The sequence below is a fragment of the Lipophrys pholis genome (genome assembly GCF_963383615.2).
Source record: "Lipophrys pholis genome assembly, chromosome: 18".
In the NCBI taxonomy this organism is placed as follows: Eukaryota; Metazoa; Chordata; class Actinopteri; order Blenniiformes; family Blenniidae; genus Lipophrys; species Lipophrys pholis.
Window position 1 is genome coordinate 13,017,232 of NC_137646.1, and position 19,070 is coordinate 13,036,301.

A 19,070-nucleotide genomic window follows, 5' to 3' on the forward strand; every position below is an offset into this window, starting at 1 on the left:
AAATACTAATGGAAAGATATAAATACAGTAACAAAGTACAACAACTTCATCCATCCATCCATCCATCCATCCATCCATCCATCCATCCATCCATCCATCCACCCTCTTTATGCTAACCCACATAACTCAATCCTTTCATTGATAATGAAGATAATGAGAAAACACTACACATAGCTTATTGTAAATAAATAAATCACCTTATATTCTAAAACAGGATTTCAGAACATGAGAGGATGAGCGTTGCTGTTGAAGGTAGAAGCCTCAGTAATGTTTATCGCATTGTAAGATATTGTTAATAACAGCTGTTAAATAAAAAGTGGCGCTTGTTTATTCAAAATGATTGATAAGTATTAAGATAATTACAGTCTCAAAATGTGTTTTGTAACCCAGATTCCAAATTGGTATAATGTACTTTCTAACAATAGGGAAAGATTTGGAGTTATGGTTATAAATAAATTGTAATACTCTCCCACTTGAAATCAGTTTGTGCTGTCGGTGGCCCCTGAGCTAAAATAAGTGTAACTCCTCTGGTCTGCTGACTCAGATTATTGTCAGAGGGTTGTGAGCATGCAACTGTCTGCAAAGGGTCAACTATTTACAATCATGCTTGTGAGCGGAAGTGATCACATGTCTTTTTTTTTTAGGATTTAAACTTGCAGGATATAGTAAATTGTCATTTTAAAAATCCTGCTTTTTTTGCATTGACAAGTGTTGCTTTATAAAAGTCTCTCACATTTGGTTCGGATAAGGAGAATCTCATTCCACTAAACCTTCCCCCACCTGATTATCGCCGACTGCCTCTTATCACCGACTGATAATATTGTCACTTCAGAGGATACCGTTTGCACTTTCACAGGAATTGAGCTAATTTAAGACTGCAAATAAGGTTTTTTTGTGTGTTTTAAATCAACTCCATTCAATTGTTTTAGTTGGATGACTTTTACTTCCCTTTTAAATTAATTAAACTGGTAATCTTGAAGTTTAACAATATTCTAGATGCAGTCAACCACACTTACATGTGGATCAGTGACAATTAGTGCAGTGAGGAAGAAACATTTTTAAAAAAACAACAAAATTCTTGTGAGTACCTGTTGGGTACCATTATTTACAATATATCAATCCATCCATCCATTTTCTAGACTGCTTCTCCAATTCAGGATTGTGAGGTGACGTCTAACAAAAATGAATTTCAGAATTCCGATCACACATGTGTACTTGTCATGCCTACTTTAATCAAACCACTTATATTTGATCATCATGGAACTATGGTGATCAAGTTCCATGGGCAAAGATCATGGCAACCTGCATGATCTTTGCCCCTTCTTATCACACACTGGATGAGGGGTCCAACGGTTGAAGGTCTTCTTGTTCTGTGTGGCTTTACCCGATGACCACAGCTGTATATATCTTTTAAATAGTCCCTTTATTAGCAACCATCTCATCTGTCTCACTCTTATTGTTAGTAATATAGTTATTCTACAGTTTTATTTTTTGTTTGTTTGTTTGTTTGTTTGTTTGTTTGTTTGTTTGTTTGTTTATTTATTTGGAGGGGGTATACAGAATGTGGTGGAAGAACAAGCATTCCCCTCAATAAATGTATATTTATCGTCCCCAGTCTCAAAGTGAGTGTTTTTGCCATGTGATGTAACTTTAGCTCGGGACATATTCCGTGTAGTAACTCCACGGTAGTGCTGTTTACACAATGGTGGTGGTCCTCACTCATCAATGAGTGGGCAAAATTAGATGTGTGAGCCAGTCGATTTGAGTAAAAATCTAATTGACGAGGAAACCGTCCAATGGAGCGTGTTGGGATGCGAACCTCCTCATTCGATTGGACACTCGTGCGGACCGGCCTTTTTTTGCTGAACCAATCAACGTTGACTACAGTTGATTGCTGAGGATTTTAGCCAATTACAGCACGGGATTTCGTGGTGGGCGGGGCTCCGTGTAGAGGGGTGGGGTGTTCGAGGTCATTCAGTCTCTCTCCGATTCACTCTAACGGCGTGTGTTGGAGGGGACGGGTCGTAGGAGTAAGGAGTCGCCGGGTGTTAGCGCATCACCAACGCCTTTCGAGGAAAACAAACGCCGCCGAAATCTGCGCCGCGTCCTCGAAGGAACGACCCTCCCCGGTGACGACTTCTGTGAAAATTATTCAGCGCGGCGACTGCGCCACAACGCAGCCAGTGGTATCCGATGCTAGCGTGCTAGCATCCCCCGACAAGCGACGGGATCAAGGTGTCGGTAGCCCGCTAGCCTCCCCGCTAATTACCAGCAGCTACCATCGTTAGCTCGCCTCTCCTCCTCTCTCCTCTCCGCGGACGTCGAGGATTCGCCGACGGCGGTGGCGGTTGCCTGTCGGGGTCGTGAGCTCCGAATCCCACATCCAGACAAAAAGAAGCCCGACAGCGGACCGGCTGCTGCTGCTGCTGCTGCTGGAGACAGCGTCTGCGTTGCAATAGTTGACTCCATCACACCCATCTCCCCAACCCCTTCACCTCTGCCCCTCTCTCCTCCACCCGAAACACTGGAAATCCACAAGCGGCCGGAGAGCGGCGAGGGGCCGGCGGCGAAGCTGGGGGTGGTAACGCTCCCCGACTCGCAGGGAGTCATCCCGGCTACGGACAAGCTCAGCCGTGGGGATCTACCGACGAGTATGGACGGGCTGGCCGTGGAAGTTCGCGGCTCGAACGGGGCCTTCTACAAGGTAACCTGGCCGGAAGGGTAGTTTGTTGTCGTCGCGGTTAAAGTTAAGTTTCTGGTTCGGCTGTTAGGTTTCGCTTCTCGGTGCCCAGCCCGGCTAACCAGCTCCCGGCTAATGCTAGCTCTGGTCCGGAGCTGGCGAAACGGGCTGAAGTTCGTCTCCATTTGGTCACTTTTCGACGCGGTAGTTGAGTGAAAATTCACACGTCCAATCTCAATATCTGCAGTTTTATTTTTAACATGAAACCCTTAAGCTCAAATGCCATATTAACAGTACATTCCACAAAGGAGCAATTTTATTTTCTTCCTCATTGGGTAAAGGTTATCTCCTATATCGCTACTTGGATCTTTCAGAATTGGACTATCACAGAAACTCCAGGTTGAATCTGAACCGTTTTTGATCCGCAGTATATTTATCCTCTGTGTGACCACGTGGAAAAGCTGCAATCTGCAACTAGAATAGATGTTTATCTAATATATTATCACTCAAGTCTAAATATAGCCAATTTTCCTGAGTTATTAACCAATACATTCCAGCTGACGTGAATCTGACGGTTGGATTTAGAATTCGTCCTTTACAGGTCGGTGAGAGTAACAATTTACACACTTAATATAAAAATATCCCCCAAGTTTCCCCTTTTAGGAGTGAATTTGTATCCAACTTCAGCCTGTTTCGCAGGCTGGCCATTGTGGGAGTGCGGCTAGCTGCAGCTAGCGCCTGGGCTAGGTGCACTTGTCATCACCATGTATGGCCTGTGTTGTTACGTTTTTACCCAAATGTCACCTTTATTTTCACCCTATACCGCTGGAAACAGTCTCCCGCGGTCCACTAACTCCCAAAGACACTCCTTCAAACGTGTGGTTTTTGCGTTGCGATGTGGGAAAGGAGCGTTTTGAATCCGAGCAGAGCTGCTAATCATGCAGCTCTCATGCATGATGTGATGCTACTTCAAAGCTCTCTCACGCGCACACACAAACATACTTGATTGTTGTAGGTTTTTTTTTTTTTTTGTTGTTGTTTTTTTTTTTGTTTTTTTTACCACTCCACGTTTTAGTCACAACACAGGACCCGCGGTTTTATGACTGGAGCAGAGACAGTCCGGTAGAGGCTGGTTTCTGTTTCATGTCTGGACACTTTTCCCCTGAGAATCACACAAACACATGACTGAGTGATTGCTGCTGCTGTGTCACTGTTTTTAGTAAGCAATCATACACATCTGGAAATATATAAAGGCCACAAGATACAGTCCTAAGATATGTCCATGTCGAGGAAAGGAAAATCGTATTATTGTTTTCCCTTTGTTCTTGTTTTGATCTTGAATATTTGTGATTTGTGTTTCTCTCCTGCGACTGGATGACTGCTGGTCCATTGGAGCCTCTGATCTGGTCAGAGGAGCACATGGCAGGACACCGAAGACCCTATATTTACTCCTCTCATGCTGCTTCACCTGTTGTTCAGTTTTAGAGGGTGACAGTTCGGCCCCGGTGTGAATGAACACTTTCCACTAAACTCCCGTTATCTCTGGCCTCTCACTGCAGATCACACCGAGTCATAAGTGTGTTACTGACACGCTGAGTGTCGTTTACTACTTTCTTTTTTGTGCTCGATGTGACAGTGTGTGGCAAAATCTTTACTGCACCCCCCTTCCATGATTGACATGAGGTGTAAAAGGAGTTAACTTAGAGAAATCACCTTATTCGCCTGGTGTCCTTCTTAGAGTCAGACCTTTCTTCTTTTTTCTTTTTTTTTCTACTTCAGTTTGAATTCGCAATTACAAAGCCAGTAGAGAACGACAACACCTGTCAGGAAAAACGGCACTTAGACATGTTTATTAGTCTAACAGGCACATGTTGGCCAAGCTGATAAAAACCCAAATAAGGATTCAATCAGCTCCTTTAATTTTCTTTTCCGGCGACGTGTGACCATTTTCTGTCTGGATATGATTTGTTCTAATCACACCGATGTGATAAAAGAGTGTTTTATATGAATTTGCAAGTGAGGCCTAATTCATCCATCCAATGTCTTATTTTAGTTTATGTCAGTTGCTCCCGGTCCAGTGACCACGTGGATCTGAGCTGAGGATGCTGCGACCTCCCTACGAAACAGCCCACAGCCTCTCTCTTGCTTCTATCTTCCCACCGGCGAGGGTTTGCCCGCCCTTTGACCCGTTAGTGCCTGAGAGGAAGCAGTACTTACGCTGGCAGGACTGGCACATCCAGCTGTCTCCCAATGCAACTTTTGGAAATTGGAGTATGACTCAAACTGTGCTCATTGCTGACTTTTTTCTCCAGTTGCTACTATTCTTCTTCAAAGGAACAATAATCAGAGTAAATTTAAAGAGGATTGGTTAAGGAGTCTAAACGTGTGTGTCCACTTTGTTCCAAGACAAAATATCAGCCAAATAGTGGCACAAGAGGTTTAGAAAAAGCCACAAAAAACTCAGTTCTGAAAACCTCTTTTCATCCGAATGCAAGAAAGGAATCATTCCATATGTCTTTTGATGCCTTTCCATCATGAATGCAACCTGCATTCTCAACTCTCTCTGATGAAATTTAAAGTGCATGGCGGACTTTCTTGACAACTGAGCCACCAGGAAATGTCCCTGTGCGCCCCATGGCTCCTCAGCACTTTATTTTTTTAATGATTCCTAGTTGTATCATGAATAATTAACTGCTGACTGGGGGATGTATGAAGTAGATTACACTGTTTCTTTTGGAACATTTCAAGGATCATACTGTAGACTGAATGCTAATACAATGCTACATGCTATCACCATCAACTATTTGTGGGTTTTTTATATATAAAATAGAAAAAACTTAGAGATTTTGTATTTACTAAAATTGGTATAAATATCCATTCTTTTGACAACCCTAGTAACTTCCTGTCAGGTGAATCCGCGGCCACTTTGTAACCTGCAAGCATGCTCATAACTGAATATACCGACTGTCCCATTTATGGTCGTGTCACAGTGCGAAACAGGCCACGCCCACCAGGTCCCTCGTGTCTCCTCTCTGCTCAGCACCATGAGTGTGGGTTAAAGTTTATGGCATGCGGTGACAGGTTTGTGGAGGGTCGTGATGGACGAGTAACATGTTGGAGCGATCTCTTTCGTAATAGCTACGGCGTAGGCTTTCCATATAGGTCAGGCATCCTCCCTGCCTTGTACGTGCGTCCTCATGGTCCGTTCTTGTGCCAATACTATCGTCTTCCACACGCATCGATGGCTCACGCTTTTTAATTGTGTTTGTGTTATCGGCGTGTGCGAGCGAGGTTTCCGGGCTGTGTGTGCTGTCAGGAGGAGTCCTTGTCACTTCATCCAGCACACAATTCACAGCCAGAGAATTGTGTCAGCTATGTGATGTCTCGGCTTCCAAAATGCTTTTTTTTTTTTTTTTTTTTCCCCTCTTTCTTTTGCCCCCGAAATAGAGTCACAGTATTGGTTTATCTGTGTTGTTTATGTGTGAATCAAACGTTCCCTGCCCCACCCGCCTTCTGTCTTTCTGCTGTGAATAAAACTTGTCCCTCTTTGTTTTCAGGGTTATATCAAAGACGTCCACGAAGACTCGCTCACAATTGTATTTGAAAACAAGTAAGTTTCCCCTCTCTACTGTGACTGCTCCTTACATGGGGGGAATGACGCTTGAACTGCAGTAACTGCTTTTAAAATTGTCCTCTTTCAGCACCTGTGCCCGGCATGCAGCTGTCCACACATGTCTCCCAACAGTTTTTTTTTTCACCTCTTGGCCCTGCCATGCTTTCCTGTAGCCACACCTTCTGTCGTCCACCGCCGCCCCCTCCCACTTACCCCACCCTCCCCCGGGTCCCTCTTTATCTGCTTGGCTCCGAGTGTAGATCAGTGTCCACCTAAAAATAGTGATCCAAGGTATGCGAGGCAGGAGGGGCCAGCGGCGCTGTGGCTTGTGTCATTTTTGGGATGGTTCCTTCTCCTTCCTTCTCCTTTTACTTTCTCTGAGCACATGGTGGGAGAAGAAAGTGAATGAATCATGCTCGTATAGTAAAACTTCATTTGGATTTCAAAGTAAAAATTAATATATGAGAAGTTTCTCAAGATATGAATGAAGAAAAAGATCCTTAAAAAGTTGGATGGTATAAAAACTGGAAAAGCACAATGAGTCTCTAACAGGGTGTTTCGTCATCATTCAGCCTTTTTAACTCTAATATGCACTGATTTTCTGATGCGCACACGGCACCAGCATTGCAGTCTGACAGGTGCGATAAAGAGCTCCTAGGCCGTATTTAATTTGGTGTACCTGTGGTTGTTGATAAGCTGACAAGTGTGTGATTTTTTTTTTTTCCTGTCCTGTCTCTCCACAGTTGGCAGCCCGAAAGACAGTTGCCCTTCAGCGATGTGCGGTTGCCTCCACCAGCCGATTACCACAAGGATATTGGTGAAGGAGAGGAGGTGGAGGTGAGGCCCGACACTTTGTATCGGAACTTTGCTCATACACATTGGTTTTGTTTTTCAACCTCTTGTCTAGGGGCTCTGCTTTCCTTCCACTTCATTTGACCAATTATTACAGACCCTCTGCTGTCTGAAGGTCATCACTCATCATTATCTCCTGCAGGTTCTCAGCAGCAGATCAGAAGTGATTGTGAACAAATGTTAACAGTGTAAAATGTTGGTGTGGGCTGTGGAATCCGAACATATTCACAAGTTTGGACTGTTTTATTAGATCCAGGAGAAAATCATATCTTAGCAGCACCCTAGCAACTACTGTTTGCCAATTTATTCACCCAGTGGGAGCCAGAATCCCTCTCCCTATAGCCTCCAAAGTGAATCTTAAACGTCTGTGAGATCTTGCTAAGTCGCGAGCTGTGTAGGCCGCCTGGACAGCTGCGCAGCACTATTTGAAAGAGTCAACAGTATCAAATGATCAAGGTGGGATCAGCAGGTGGCGGGACACGAGAGGATGTCTGACATGCTGAGGAGTTGTTACATTTATCATAAAGTCTGAACTGTGCTGCAATGCCAATCCAGATAAACCGTAAAAGTCCTCATGAGACCCTTTTTATTCAGGGATTCCTGAACGATGGCAGAACAAATCCACCTTTCAGCTTGACTTTGATTCACACAGATGCTATCAGTCAGAAGCAGTGGAATGTGCTGTCAGTTTCACATCCACACTTTTACTCAGTAAAAATCCAGTTGTTGATGTAATGACGACGTGTCTCCTTTCAGGTTTACTCCAGGGCCAACGAACAGGAGCCATGTGGCTGGTGGCTGGCGCGGGTCAGGATGATGAAGGGCGAGGTGAGTGGTTGCTATGAAAGTCAATCTATTAGCGTATGAAATAAATAACTAAACGAAGGAACAACAAAACCTAAATCTGTTTCCTTGTTATTGGTAAAGGTAAAGGTGCAGAGTCCTCTGATGGAGAGTTTTAAAACCTGTTTGTAATTTCCTGTTGTGGGCTTGAGGCGAATTGAAAGTGGCAATGAACATAATTCCGTAGAAAACGGCTTTTTAAACCATGTCATTTTTAAAAAACCATCCAGCCTAATTTGCCATACCTCGACCTGGTTTGAATGCATTAAAGAAAAGTAACAGAATTCAAGAACCCAGTCCAGAAAATCATCTGTCCAGTGGAGAAAGACAAATGTTGAGAGGATGACGACTTAGGTGGATGATAAGATCCAGCCTGGTTGGCTTCCTCTGCGAATGTGTATTTATCAAGCAGTAATACCGGGCTTATCAATCATCTTTTGCTTTGCTCCACTGTCTTGTTGTATTGCTTGTAAGTGTCTTCTGAGCTTTATAGTCTGCCGAGTGTGGAGTGAAGACGAGCGTATAGTCAGATAAGTCCTGCTGGGTAATGAGTTCAGAGTCGGTACGTTCTGATTGGCTCTGACATTGTACCTTCAAATTACATTTCCCATAAGACCCTGTGCTGCTTCTTCACGCTGATTTGTTGTGTCAAAATTGATTTATACCAGACCCGGTCAAACAGGCACTGTTTGCTTTTTGTGTTTTAGTTTTTTTATTTGAAGCTTTTTAATCTTCATATTATCTGACCATTCCTGTCACCCGCACAGGCTGCAGGTTGAATAGTGGGTCAGTGGGATATGCGAAGGACGGCTTCGCAGTGCTACTGTGCCGAGGGACTGGCTGCTGGTGTAGTGCTGTTATTTGGAGCAGTCTGATAAGAGCCTGCAGGAATGTCTCGCGTTGACTGATGGCTTTAATTCAGGCCTTTGAGCATCGAGCGTTCAGCGTTCATCTGCCTGCCGCACTCTCTCACGGCCCTTCTTTTTCTTTGTCGTCTTTCTGTAGCACACGTTCTTTGATTCCATCATGGGTTCCTCTAAAATAGCAGACACCAGAAAAGGAGCATAGTTTTATTCACTTATTCTTCATAGTGAAGATTTATTATTATTTTTTTTTATCAAGCATGAGAATTAAATCAGGAAACATCAGTAGACTGCGTATTTCAGTCTTTGAATCCAGCAGCTCACTGCTGTGTGTGTGTGTTTTGGGTTATGGTGGTGTTTTATTTGATATTTCTGACAGGGTTATTACAAATCTTGATCTTTCATGCTCTCCTCAGTTCTACGTGATCGAGTACGCGGCATGCGACGCCACATACAACGAGATCGTCACAGCGGAGCGCATCAGGCCTCTAAATCCCAACAGCCCCTCTTCTCGAAACTCCTTCCACAAGGTCCCCATCCCAGTCCCAGAAGACCTGAGGGACATGTGAGTCCCGCCTCATACAGATCCAATGTTCAGGCACATTTCGTTTTGAGCTGGTTTACAGAGCAGCATGGTCATAATGGTGGTGACTCTCCTGTGGATTGTTTTCTTATCGACAGCTGTGCAAATGACAGCATTCACAAAGACTTCAGGAAAGCTATCGGAGCCAACTGCATCTTCTACAGCGCCCAGACACACGAACTCATTGTCCTGGTAAGTACTCTGAATAAACACCTCTCACTTTGAACATAATGTGGCGGCCTTGTTATCCATCCACAGATTGGAGGAATAATCCACAAGAAGTAAAGACGCTCTTACAAGGGAGAGATCTTGATCATACATCACAATGGTGGTACAGGAGAATCACATGCGGCCTGAACAGATTCCCTGTCACATAATTATAGTGAAGCAAACTGATGGAGCAGGCGACGTCACATGTAAACAGTAAACATGGCGGAGGAGCTTTGGATCGTCAGTGGCTGAATCAGCAGATGTTCAGACGGATTGCCGATGCTATTCCTATTGCAGTTAATGAATTGTCAAAAAGTTATAGTTGATGGTTTGTGGAGTCTGGTTTTATTTCAAAAAAGTGTTATGGTATCTGCAGTGACTAGGAAGCCAAACATTTGATTAGTTTTTTTGTCTATTTTGATTTATTACACCTGCATGACTTTTGTTTCCGTAAATAACGTTGAAAACATTAGCCCAAAAATGCATTTAAAATATAGGAAGTGTATGGAAATATTGGTTGTTTGTACCTTCAGATGGCTGAATCTCCAGTTTGTTTTCAAATCATCAACCTGCTTTATAACGCAGCCGTTCAACAAACGGCTGTTCCAGTTGGGTGCAGACGATTAGGAGGTTTTTTGGGAGTGTCTTGAGGGACCTTTTTGTTTAACGGTCTGCTTTGTTTTACTACTGAAGTGTGCTGTGTCATCACAGTGAGATATAAATGGCCCTCTTAAGGCTTCAGGGAGACTGAGTGTGGATGCATCTGGTATACAATTTGAAAACATCAGTGTTGCTGTTGTGAAAATCACTGAACAAGTGTTGTAAATTCTGAAGAAATGGTCAGTGTTCTTGTAAAAGACTCCAAAAGCCATCATGCCACCTGCAGGTTCCACTTTTAAATCCTGGTGTTAACGTTTACCTGCAGGCCAACGGAAAGTGAATGAGGTGAAAAGTCCAGCAGAAGAAATGCTTCACTTTGTGACCACTTGTGCTTGAAGATGACAGCGCTCGATTGAAATGAGTTTTACATTTTTAGTGAACATAATGCTCGCCAACAAATCCACAACACCGTTTAAAATCAGAATTCAGCAATTATGCAAAAAAAAATAAAAAATCTAAATGCATTCAAACTTATTGCACCAAAAGAAACTTTGCATGATTCCATTAACTTTTATGTTATTTTGTCTTCACAGTCTACAAACGATACCACAGTAAAGCGTGCGACTCTTCTGAGTGACATGCATTTCCGCAGCATCCGTACCAAGCTAATGCTAATGTCCCGCAATGAAGAAGCCACCAAACACCTGGAGGTAAGACCCACACGCCCCGACTGTTTGTCTACAGTAAACTCCCTGTGGTTCGTGTCACACACAAACCATGAGCTTTCCCCTCCCAGACAAGTAAGCAGTTAGCGTCGGCGTACCAGGAGGAAGTGCGGGTCCGGGAGGACCTGATGGGTCTCGCCATCGGCTCGCACGGTGCCAACATCCAGCAGGCGAGGAAGGTGCCCGGCATCACCGCCATCGAGCTGGAGGAGGAGAGCTGCACCTTCAGGATCTATGGGGAGGTATGTAATGTGTGTGTGCGCATGCCTTTTTTGTCTAAACATGTTTGCCCTTATTGTGCACAGTGACTGAGGCTGATGTCTGTTGTGTTGTCGTGTCGTGTGTTGTTGCAGACCCCAGAGGCTGTCAAGCAGGCCCGAGAGTATCTTGAATTTAAAGAAGACTACTTTCAGGTACCCAGGAACCTCGTAGGTGAGTGAACAATGCAACATTTCTGAGAGCTCATTTAGTCGGCGACATCTCACTTCACCACCACAGCATATAACTGATGACTACACTCCAACTCCCTTTATTATGACATTCTTTTACCCCTTCTTTTACTCCCTCTTTTCCCTCCCGCACAGGCAAAGTCATCGGTAAGAACGGCAAAGTCATCCAGGAGATCGTGGACAAGTCGGGCGTGGTGCGCGTCAGGATTGAGGGAGACAACGACAAAAAGCTTCCCCGGGAGGAGGTAGTCAGGCAGGGGGCTGGCAGAGACGACACTACCGGCAGCAAAGAGGTGAATGGACCGCACAGCTCTTCTCCCCCCGTTGCCTAAAACTAACCCCCCCCCCACACACACACACACACACATACACACCCCGTTCCCCAAAACAAGCAAAGCTATCTAACCGCGGCAGTGTGTGAACGTCCCGTGTGCCATCTGCTTTGACACCGCTCTATCTTGCTGCTCTGTCTCGCCTCCTCTGTCACTGGTGCTTCAGTTTTCATTGCTTTCAGTGCGCACAGCCCACTGCTCAACATATGTCAGTTATACTGCATGTGTGGGCAATTTAGCTGTCTCTGATGGGTTGGTATGTTTCTGTTGAGTGTGCTTTATGTAATTCTTAAGCTTACAATCACTCCTCAAATTGTATTTCGCTACTTCAAATGTCTTTCTCCAAGTTGTGATCTCTCCTCTTCCACACGGCTCACTATTTACCTGTCTGTATTTTCCCCTCAGCTCTTAAATAGCTTGTTCTTTTGTTTATCCTTCATCAGGGCATGGTTCCCTTCGTCTTTGTAGGAACTAAAGAGAACATCAGCAACGCTCAGGCTCTTCTGGAGTACCACGTGTCGTATCTCCAGGTCAGTCACTCCTATTCTCGCCTCTAGATGGCAGCACTGGCCTGCACTGTCTGTTTCTGTCACTCAAAGTGCTTCTAAAAGGAGAATGTGTATTCACAGTATTTCTGCCCTGCCTGGAGAACCTGCCACACGAGCCATGGCTATCTAAATGAATTTGTTCGATGTTCCTGTGAGTGTTTTTAGTGCCGGAGTTTTGAGTACAGTGTGGGCGTCTGTGCAGGCTTGTTTCATATTGGTCACCAGCCTCGCACCACATGAGGAAGCTGCTGAGAGCGCCTCATTTTGCCCTTACCTCATGTGCTTTTAAAAATAGCCCCTCTCTCTGGGATGGGGTGAAGGGTATAGATTACAAACTATCTGGACCCCTCAGCTTTCAAAAATAACCCTAGACCCTCGCCCCGCCTCACTTCCTTCACACTTAGCGCTGAGGATCAGCTGTCATTGGTGGAGACAGCTGTCACACCATGGAGCCAGACCCCCCTCGCCCAAATCGCTGGCCATGAAAGCAGAAAGTGCTGGCAGGGCACGGCTGTTTAAGACACTGTTGCTCAATCCCCCCGTGTATGTGAAGAAGGCTCATAATGAGAAATGTCAAAAGAGATCATGTTTTGTCTTCAAACGCCATTAGAGTATACCTTCAGCTTTAGTTGACAGTTTTGAGTGTCTGTTGTGAGGATGGTGATGGAGGGGAACTCCCAGGCAAATGATCTCACAGTCCGTCTGAACCATGTTTGTATCAGTGACTCCAACCGAGAACATCCAAGTAATTAGGTCGTGAATCTCTCAGATGTCCTCCTACCATCAGAATGGATGACGAAGTCGATTGTGGTGTCTCTCCGAGTTGCACCTCAATCTGATGTTTTCTGTCAGTCGACTGTGGAAAAATGCAGCTGCTCAACATAACTGACCAGTAAGAAAGCAATACTACTAAATTTTGTTTATCTCGGGACGATCGCTGTGGACAAGTCGCCCAGTTTGATTGTGGATGCAGCACATGCAGCCAGTCACGTCCGATTGCTGTCAGAACAAACTGTCCGGTCCGACTGTAAAGTAAGAGTGCTGTTTTTTTTTGTTTGTTTTTTGTGACAAGCTGAGAATTTGCTGAGAATTATGCTGTTGAGGAGCACTAAGCAGACCATGAGTCAGAACTTTCGTTGAGGAGTTGGATGAGTGTTTAAGGCTGACGGCAGAGTCTTTTCTAGTGACATGAAGCGTCTGCCAGTGTTCCCCCTGGTTGACTCCTGTTGGAAATGCCAGGCACTGCCAACTGGAACGAGGCCCTGGGGTCGGCCCATGGACCCCCTCTCTGAGAGTGGGAGAGTCCCTCTGTTGAGTTGGAGTGAGATGTGGGGGGTGCAGGTCCGTCGGGCCCGTTTACTCTGTATATTGCTGTTGAAAGTAGGAAAGATGTAGAAGATGTACAACACTGTGCCGAAAGCTTGAGTGTGGGAAAGTCCGTTTTTAAAGTCTTTAAATTCACACCACTGCAGGAGTTCTACATTTATGGAGGATTAAATAATGAATCTGTGTAAAATTGATTTGTGATGATGAATTGGACATAGTTTTGAATTAATTTGTGGCCGCTGGAAAACGGTGCAAGGAGGATGAAGTTTAAACCCTGGTGGGCTGAGAGGAGGGACTCTGAAGTCGATGTGTGGCCTCGTCCTACAGGAAGTGGAGCAGCTGCGCCTGGAGCGCCTCCAGATTGATGAGCAGCTCCGTCAGATCGGGGTCGGGTATCGTAATCCCCCCAGCAGAACCAGCGGTCCCGGCAACGAGCGCGAGAAAGGCTACCTGACAGACGAGAGCAATAACTCGCTCCACGCGTCTCGTACCTACGGAGGCCGTGGGCGAGGACGCCGGGCCTCCAACAGCCAGTACTCCGGATACGGTGAGAGAAAGTGGCTTTAACTCATTAGCTGTTGTGCTTTGTTTCGTTTTTCTCTAACGTTTGTGATCAATGCAGGCACAAATTCTGAACTGTCCAACGCCTCTGAGTCGGAGGATCTCAACGATCGGGACCAGAGGCCCCGCGGCGTTGGCAACGACGAGAGGGGCTCTCGACGGGGCGGCAGGGGCCGGGGGTCCAACTCTGGGCGAGGACGTGGAGGGCCCGGAGCGAAGCCCTCCAACTCCATCAGCTCAGGTATCGTAGGTTCTTCTACCAATGAGATTATCGTCTCTCCAAATTATCACACTTACTGTGTCAGCTTGACATTTAAAGCACTATTATGATTACAGCAGTGTCTGGATGCTTTAGACTCTTTAAATGATTTAGTAACTCAGAAAATTACTCTTGGATTCAGTGGTGGATTCCCAAAGTGGCAAGCTATTTACAACTTTCTCATCCATCAAATTGTATTCTGGTCTGCTCGGAGGTTACCAGAATTACATAATCACATGTCAAACGAAAATCACGAGACAGTGAAAGGAGTTATGTCTGCCACCATTTGGCTTCACTGTGATGTTTTAACACTCTGTGGGCTCATTTGTAAGATCACAAACGGAAATATTAATCCGTGACTTCAGATGTTCTGACAGGAAAATCTGCACTAAACACAAAATTTGAGAGACGTAAAGGCTCACCTGTGAGCCTTTACCAGAGTTTAGCTCAGATCATGATGAGATTTGATTTTAAGGTGTGTGAATGAGAGAAAGTAATATCAAGATCTCTTTTCTGTGACTCGTCCAGTGCTGAGGGACCCCGACAGTAACCCGTACTCTCTGCTGGAGGGAGAAGGCGAGCTGGCCGACGCCGACATCAGCGACGGCATGGGAGACCGCCGCAGACGCTCCAGACGCCGCCGCAACGACCAAGAGCCCAGCCTGATGGACACCGCCACCGAGTCGGACAGCCAGGCGGGCCCCAACGAGAATGGACTGGGTGAGAGCCGACGGCCAGAACGCCAGATGACGGTGACACTGTCAGAGACGCTAATGTGCATCTTCCTGTCGCTCTCAGACGATGAAGCGCGACCTCAGCGCCGCAACAGAAGCCGCCGCCGCCGTAACCGTGGCAGCCGCCCAGAGGGAGGCTCAACCAGCCGCGACAGGCAGCCGACTGAAAGTGGTGAGTCGACCACCTGAAGACTTCACCAGTGATTTCTGATTTCTCCCGCCGATTTGATTGATGTGTTGAGTAGCTAAACGCAGTGGATGTGAGTCTGAGATGATTCCTGAAGCTGGTGCCACGGAGACGATGGTGAAACTGGATTCGCATTTCTGTTCGTTTCAGTTACGGGAAGAAAAAAGGAGATAAAAATGTTTAACTTTTAATGACTGTTAGGCAACAAGCACCAGAACTTACAGATTGTCTTGCCTGCAGTGACTGTTGCCGACTACATATCCCGTGCTGAGTCCCAGAGCAGACAGAACCTGCCCCAGAAGGAAAACCACACCGGCCCCGAGCCCAAGGTATGTACACACACACACACACACACACACACACACACACACACACACACACACAGTCTTGACCTCAGCCTGGTGACCATTGGGACTTCTCTCCACCCTCAGGAGAACGGCACCAGTGCCAAGAAGGACGAGCGGACGCCCTCCAAGCGTTCCCCCAGCAAAGGCGTGACCTCGGCCAGCGAGACCCTGACCCTGGTCAACGGGGTGTCATAAAGCGGCGGACCCCCAGCCCCCGCGAAACCCAAGTCTAGAGCAAGACTCCATGGCAAACTGTGTCCCTGCTTGCATTAACTTAAACCTTAAACTGATGAGTGAAAAGTACCTGACAAAATACCTGAATTCATACTATGAGAGTGAAAAAGTACAAAAAAACGACAAACGCATCTACTTAAAAACACACGTTAACGGTGTATGCTATCCTATCTATCAGTACTTAGTGCTTATTTAAAAAAAAAAAAAAAAAAAAAAAAAGAAAGAAACCACACAACTAGCTTGCCAAAAAAGAGCTGGTGGATATGACTTGATTTCTAAGAATACTGAAACACGAGAAACAGGACGAGACTCTTTTTGTTGTTTTTGAAAACGGTTGTCTTTATTTGTGTCTTTTTTTTTTTTTTTCTTTTTCTTTTTCTTTTTTTTTCCGTTTTGTTTTGTTAATGTTTATTTTGTTCATTGTTTATCACTGGTTCGGACTCGGTGGTCGCTCTCTCAACCAAAACAGACGCGTCTCTTTAACAGTGTTAGAAGTTCAGACGGGAGAGGTGTGGGGCCGTAGGGAGCGGCGCATGAGCTGACGTGACGCCACGTTCGCACACTGAGTGAAGACAGACCGACGGATTGGAATACCGAGACATTGTGCCTTGAATTTAACAAAAATAAGAAAAAATAATGACAAAAAAAAAAAAACTTTTTCCGTTCAGTTTGTTCTTATTTCCTGAGAGGGGGAAAAATAAAACGGGAGGGTCGGCGACGGCGTTCTCCCAGGTTGTTTGTTTTTGGGTTTGAAGGAGAGAGGAAACGGGCCTGTTGAGGGCCGAGCGGCGAGGAAGCGGAGCGGCCCGGCCAATGAGAGAGAGTCTGGTGCCAAACGGTAACATTCAAGGCGCTCGTCCTCATCCCGCGCAGAAGGGACGGCGTTGAGGAGTCGGTGCGTGCGAGCTCTGTGTGTTGGTAACGTGGGCGATGTGACGGAAATCCGTGGGGAAACGAAGCGGAAGCCCTGGGCAGGTCACTCAGTGAGGCATCGCTGAGCGGGGTGCCATCCGTAAACCGGACAGACGGCGGCAGACGCCACATTTCGACTATTACCGTGCCTGTTTTCTGTGTCGGAGGGGGGCGGCGGGGCGAGCTTCCAGCCACACTTTCGTGTCTTGATGAACCACTGCAGCGGGCCGGAGCTCGGGGCACCACTCGGAACCGGGGGAAGGGAGGGGGCGTAGCTTCACGTGACAGACGTGACACACCGTAGAGGGGCATCGCATCCGCCCTCGCCGGAGGGGCGCGAGAAAGCTCGGGGACGAGTAGAAGATTAAAAAAGAAAGAAGGGCAACAACCAAGCGAGGTGTGTCTCTGTACCGAGCAGGTTGTGTCTGGAGGAGTGGGAGACCTACTTGGAGAAGAAAAGAAAAGCAAACCGCGGTAGCTCTCCGCTCATGTTGTTACTGTTGTCTCAAGCTAAACCGCTCTTGACTTCCTTTTTTTTTTTTTTTTTTTTTTTTTTTTTTTTGTTGCTATTTCCACATCTTTAGAAAAATCTGAAATAAAAAACTGAAGTGAAATCAACCTCTTCTGTGGAGACGAACCTTGATTTCTCTTGTCTTGTGAGTGGACGGTCTATTTTTCTAACCTGCATGGCATTTAGTTACCGAGTAGTCAGCTGGCGCTGCAGCTGGTGGAGGTGGTGCCTGTCCCATGCATGAGATGAAAACACAAGGGTGTTCAATTAATCCGACTTACGAAGCCATTGTTTCATTCACGAGATCTGCTGCTAATGTACACACTGAATGTCCAACTAACGTAGAAACTCTTTAAGAGAGGAACTTTATTTGTGACTGGAACAGCATTTTCCCCCGTCATCACTCCACAGGTTTCTAGTCTATCAGTGGAGTCAGGAAGGCACCTGCCTTCACCCCCCCCCCCCCCCCCCCCCCCCCCCACACACACACTTTTTTTTTTTTTTTTGATTTAACAAGTTTTAGAGTCTCAAAGTATTAAATAACTCAAAAGGGGCGGAGGGCAACTTTTAGTGCATGACAAAAGGCGAGCGTGTCCACATGACCAAAGGTTTTGAGAGCCGGGTGTGGTGGGAGCCGGTGGGTTGACCCCAGATGACCCCAGATGCTGCTGTTCTACACATTTCTGCTCACCTAGTGTGTCGTCTTGTTTCTAGAGGACGTACGAGCACTCCAGTATTTGTACCTTGGTTCAGTTGCATGTGTGTGAGTGCAGGACGAAGCCCTACCTGGTCTGTTCGCCTTTATACCTCATTGTGTGAGTACTGTATCTGTACCCCCTTCCCCCCCCTTCCCCACGTCCTGTTGATGGTCTGCTGGCTGCTCTGTGTGTATGAGTGTGTGTGATTCTGTGTGTTTGTGTGTGAGTGTGAGTGTGAGTGTGTGTGTGGATGCTGGTTGTACAGTCGACTCCTCACTCTGTCAGATTTTGTCTCTGGTTTTCTCACTCATGTTCTGATGGCAATAAAGGACTTTTCATTGTTTGGTATACACTTTTTCTCATATGTTTCTTCTTTTTGAGCCACAGCCAGCCTGAAAGTGTGTAAACATGTGAAACTGTAGGTATTGAAGTGATCCAGCAGGGATTCTTACATATTTCTGCACACATATTGTAGAAGATGAACCTGACTCAAGTGTTAAATTTGTCTTGAGCCATTTTTAAGAAAGGCTCGTTTAGAATGGGAAAGGGATGCAGGTGAAACCTGCACTGTAAAATATGGACAAGCTGCAACAACTTCCATAACATCCAACTCAAGATGGATGAATGAAGCCTGATGATTAAGTACAAGCCATGCTATGGATTCCCCTAACTTTTATGTTGATTCAAGCATCCTCTAATCTTAGAATTCAGCCCAATTGAATATTTTTTAATGTAACTAAAAACCATCATGTTGGTGGAGCTCACGGTGCCCTGGGAGGAGAGGCTCGCCACAGCCCACCAACTTAAAAAAAGCCAAGTACCAAGACCTGGTTGATGAAGCTGTTTTAATGGGGTGGCCTGCAACCAGCTACCCCATTGAAGTCTGCTGCTGCGGTTTCCCTGCATAATCGGTGTGCCACTTCCAACAGAAAATGGGCTGGGGCCCCAAACAGCTAGATAAAAAGCCACCAAAGACAAAGCAGCAGCAGCAGCCGAGTCCAGC

General features: G+C 45.9%; 1 protein-coding gene across 1 annotated transcript; it reads left to right on the plus strand.

The window, feature by feature from the left end:
• The first annotated feature begins 1,949 nt into the window (after nucleotides 1-1,949).
• On the plus strand, nucleotides 1,950-16,562 carry fxr2 (FMR1 autosomal homolog 2). Its single transcript, XM_080486504.1, has 17 exons — nucleotides 1,950-2,704; nucleotides 6,238-6,290; nucleotides 7,037-7,130; nucleotides 7,902-7,973; nucleotides 9,268-9,416; nucleotides 9,533-9,626; nucleotides 10,838-10,954; nucleotides 11,041-11,211; nucleotides 11,323-11,401; nucleotides 11,554-11,711; nucleotides 12,194-12,280; nucleotides 13,952-14,171; nucleotides 14,247-14,426; nucleotides 14,973-15,164; nucleotides 15,243-15,350; nucleotides 15,606-15,694; nucleotides 15,797-16,562. The coding sequence occupies exons 1-17, from the start codon at nucleotides 2,654-2,656 to the stop codon at nucleotides 15,905-15,907; spliced, it is 2,025 nt and encodes a 674-aa protein (XP_080342630.1). The 5' UTR covers nucleotides 1,950-2,653; the 3' UTR covers nucleotides 15,908-16,562.
• Nucleotides 16,563-19,070: the final 2,508 nt, after the last annotated feature.

Excerpts from the sequence above, each read along its gene's own strand:
- fxr2 (XM_080486504.1), top strand. The coding sequence starts at position 2,654 with ATGGACGGGCTGGCCGTGGAAGTTCGCGGCTCGAACGGGGCCTTCTAC. Across the intron at positions 10,955-11,040 it reads AAGCCACCAAACACCTGGAG|ACAAGTAAGCAGTTAGCGTC; the intron begins GTAAGACCCACA and ends TTCCCCTCCCAG. Across the intron at positions 12,281-13,951 it reads ACCACGTGTCGTATCTCCAG|GAAGTGGAGCAGCTGCGCCT; the intron begins GTCAGTCACTCC and ends CTCGTCCTACAG.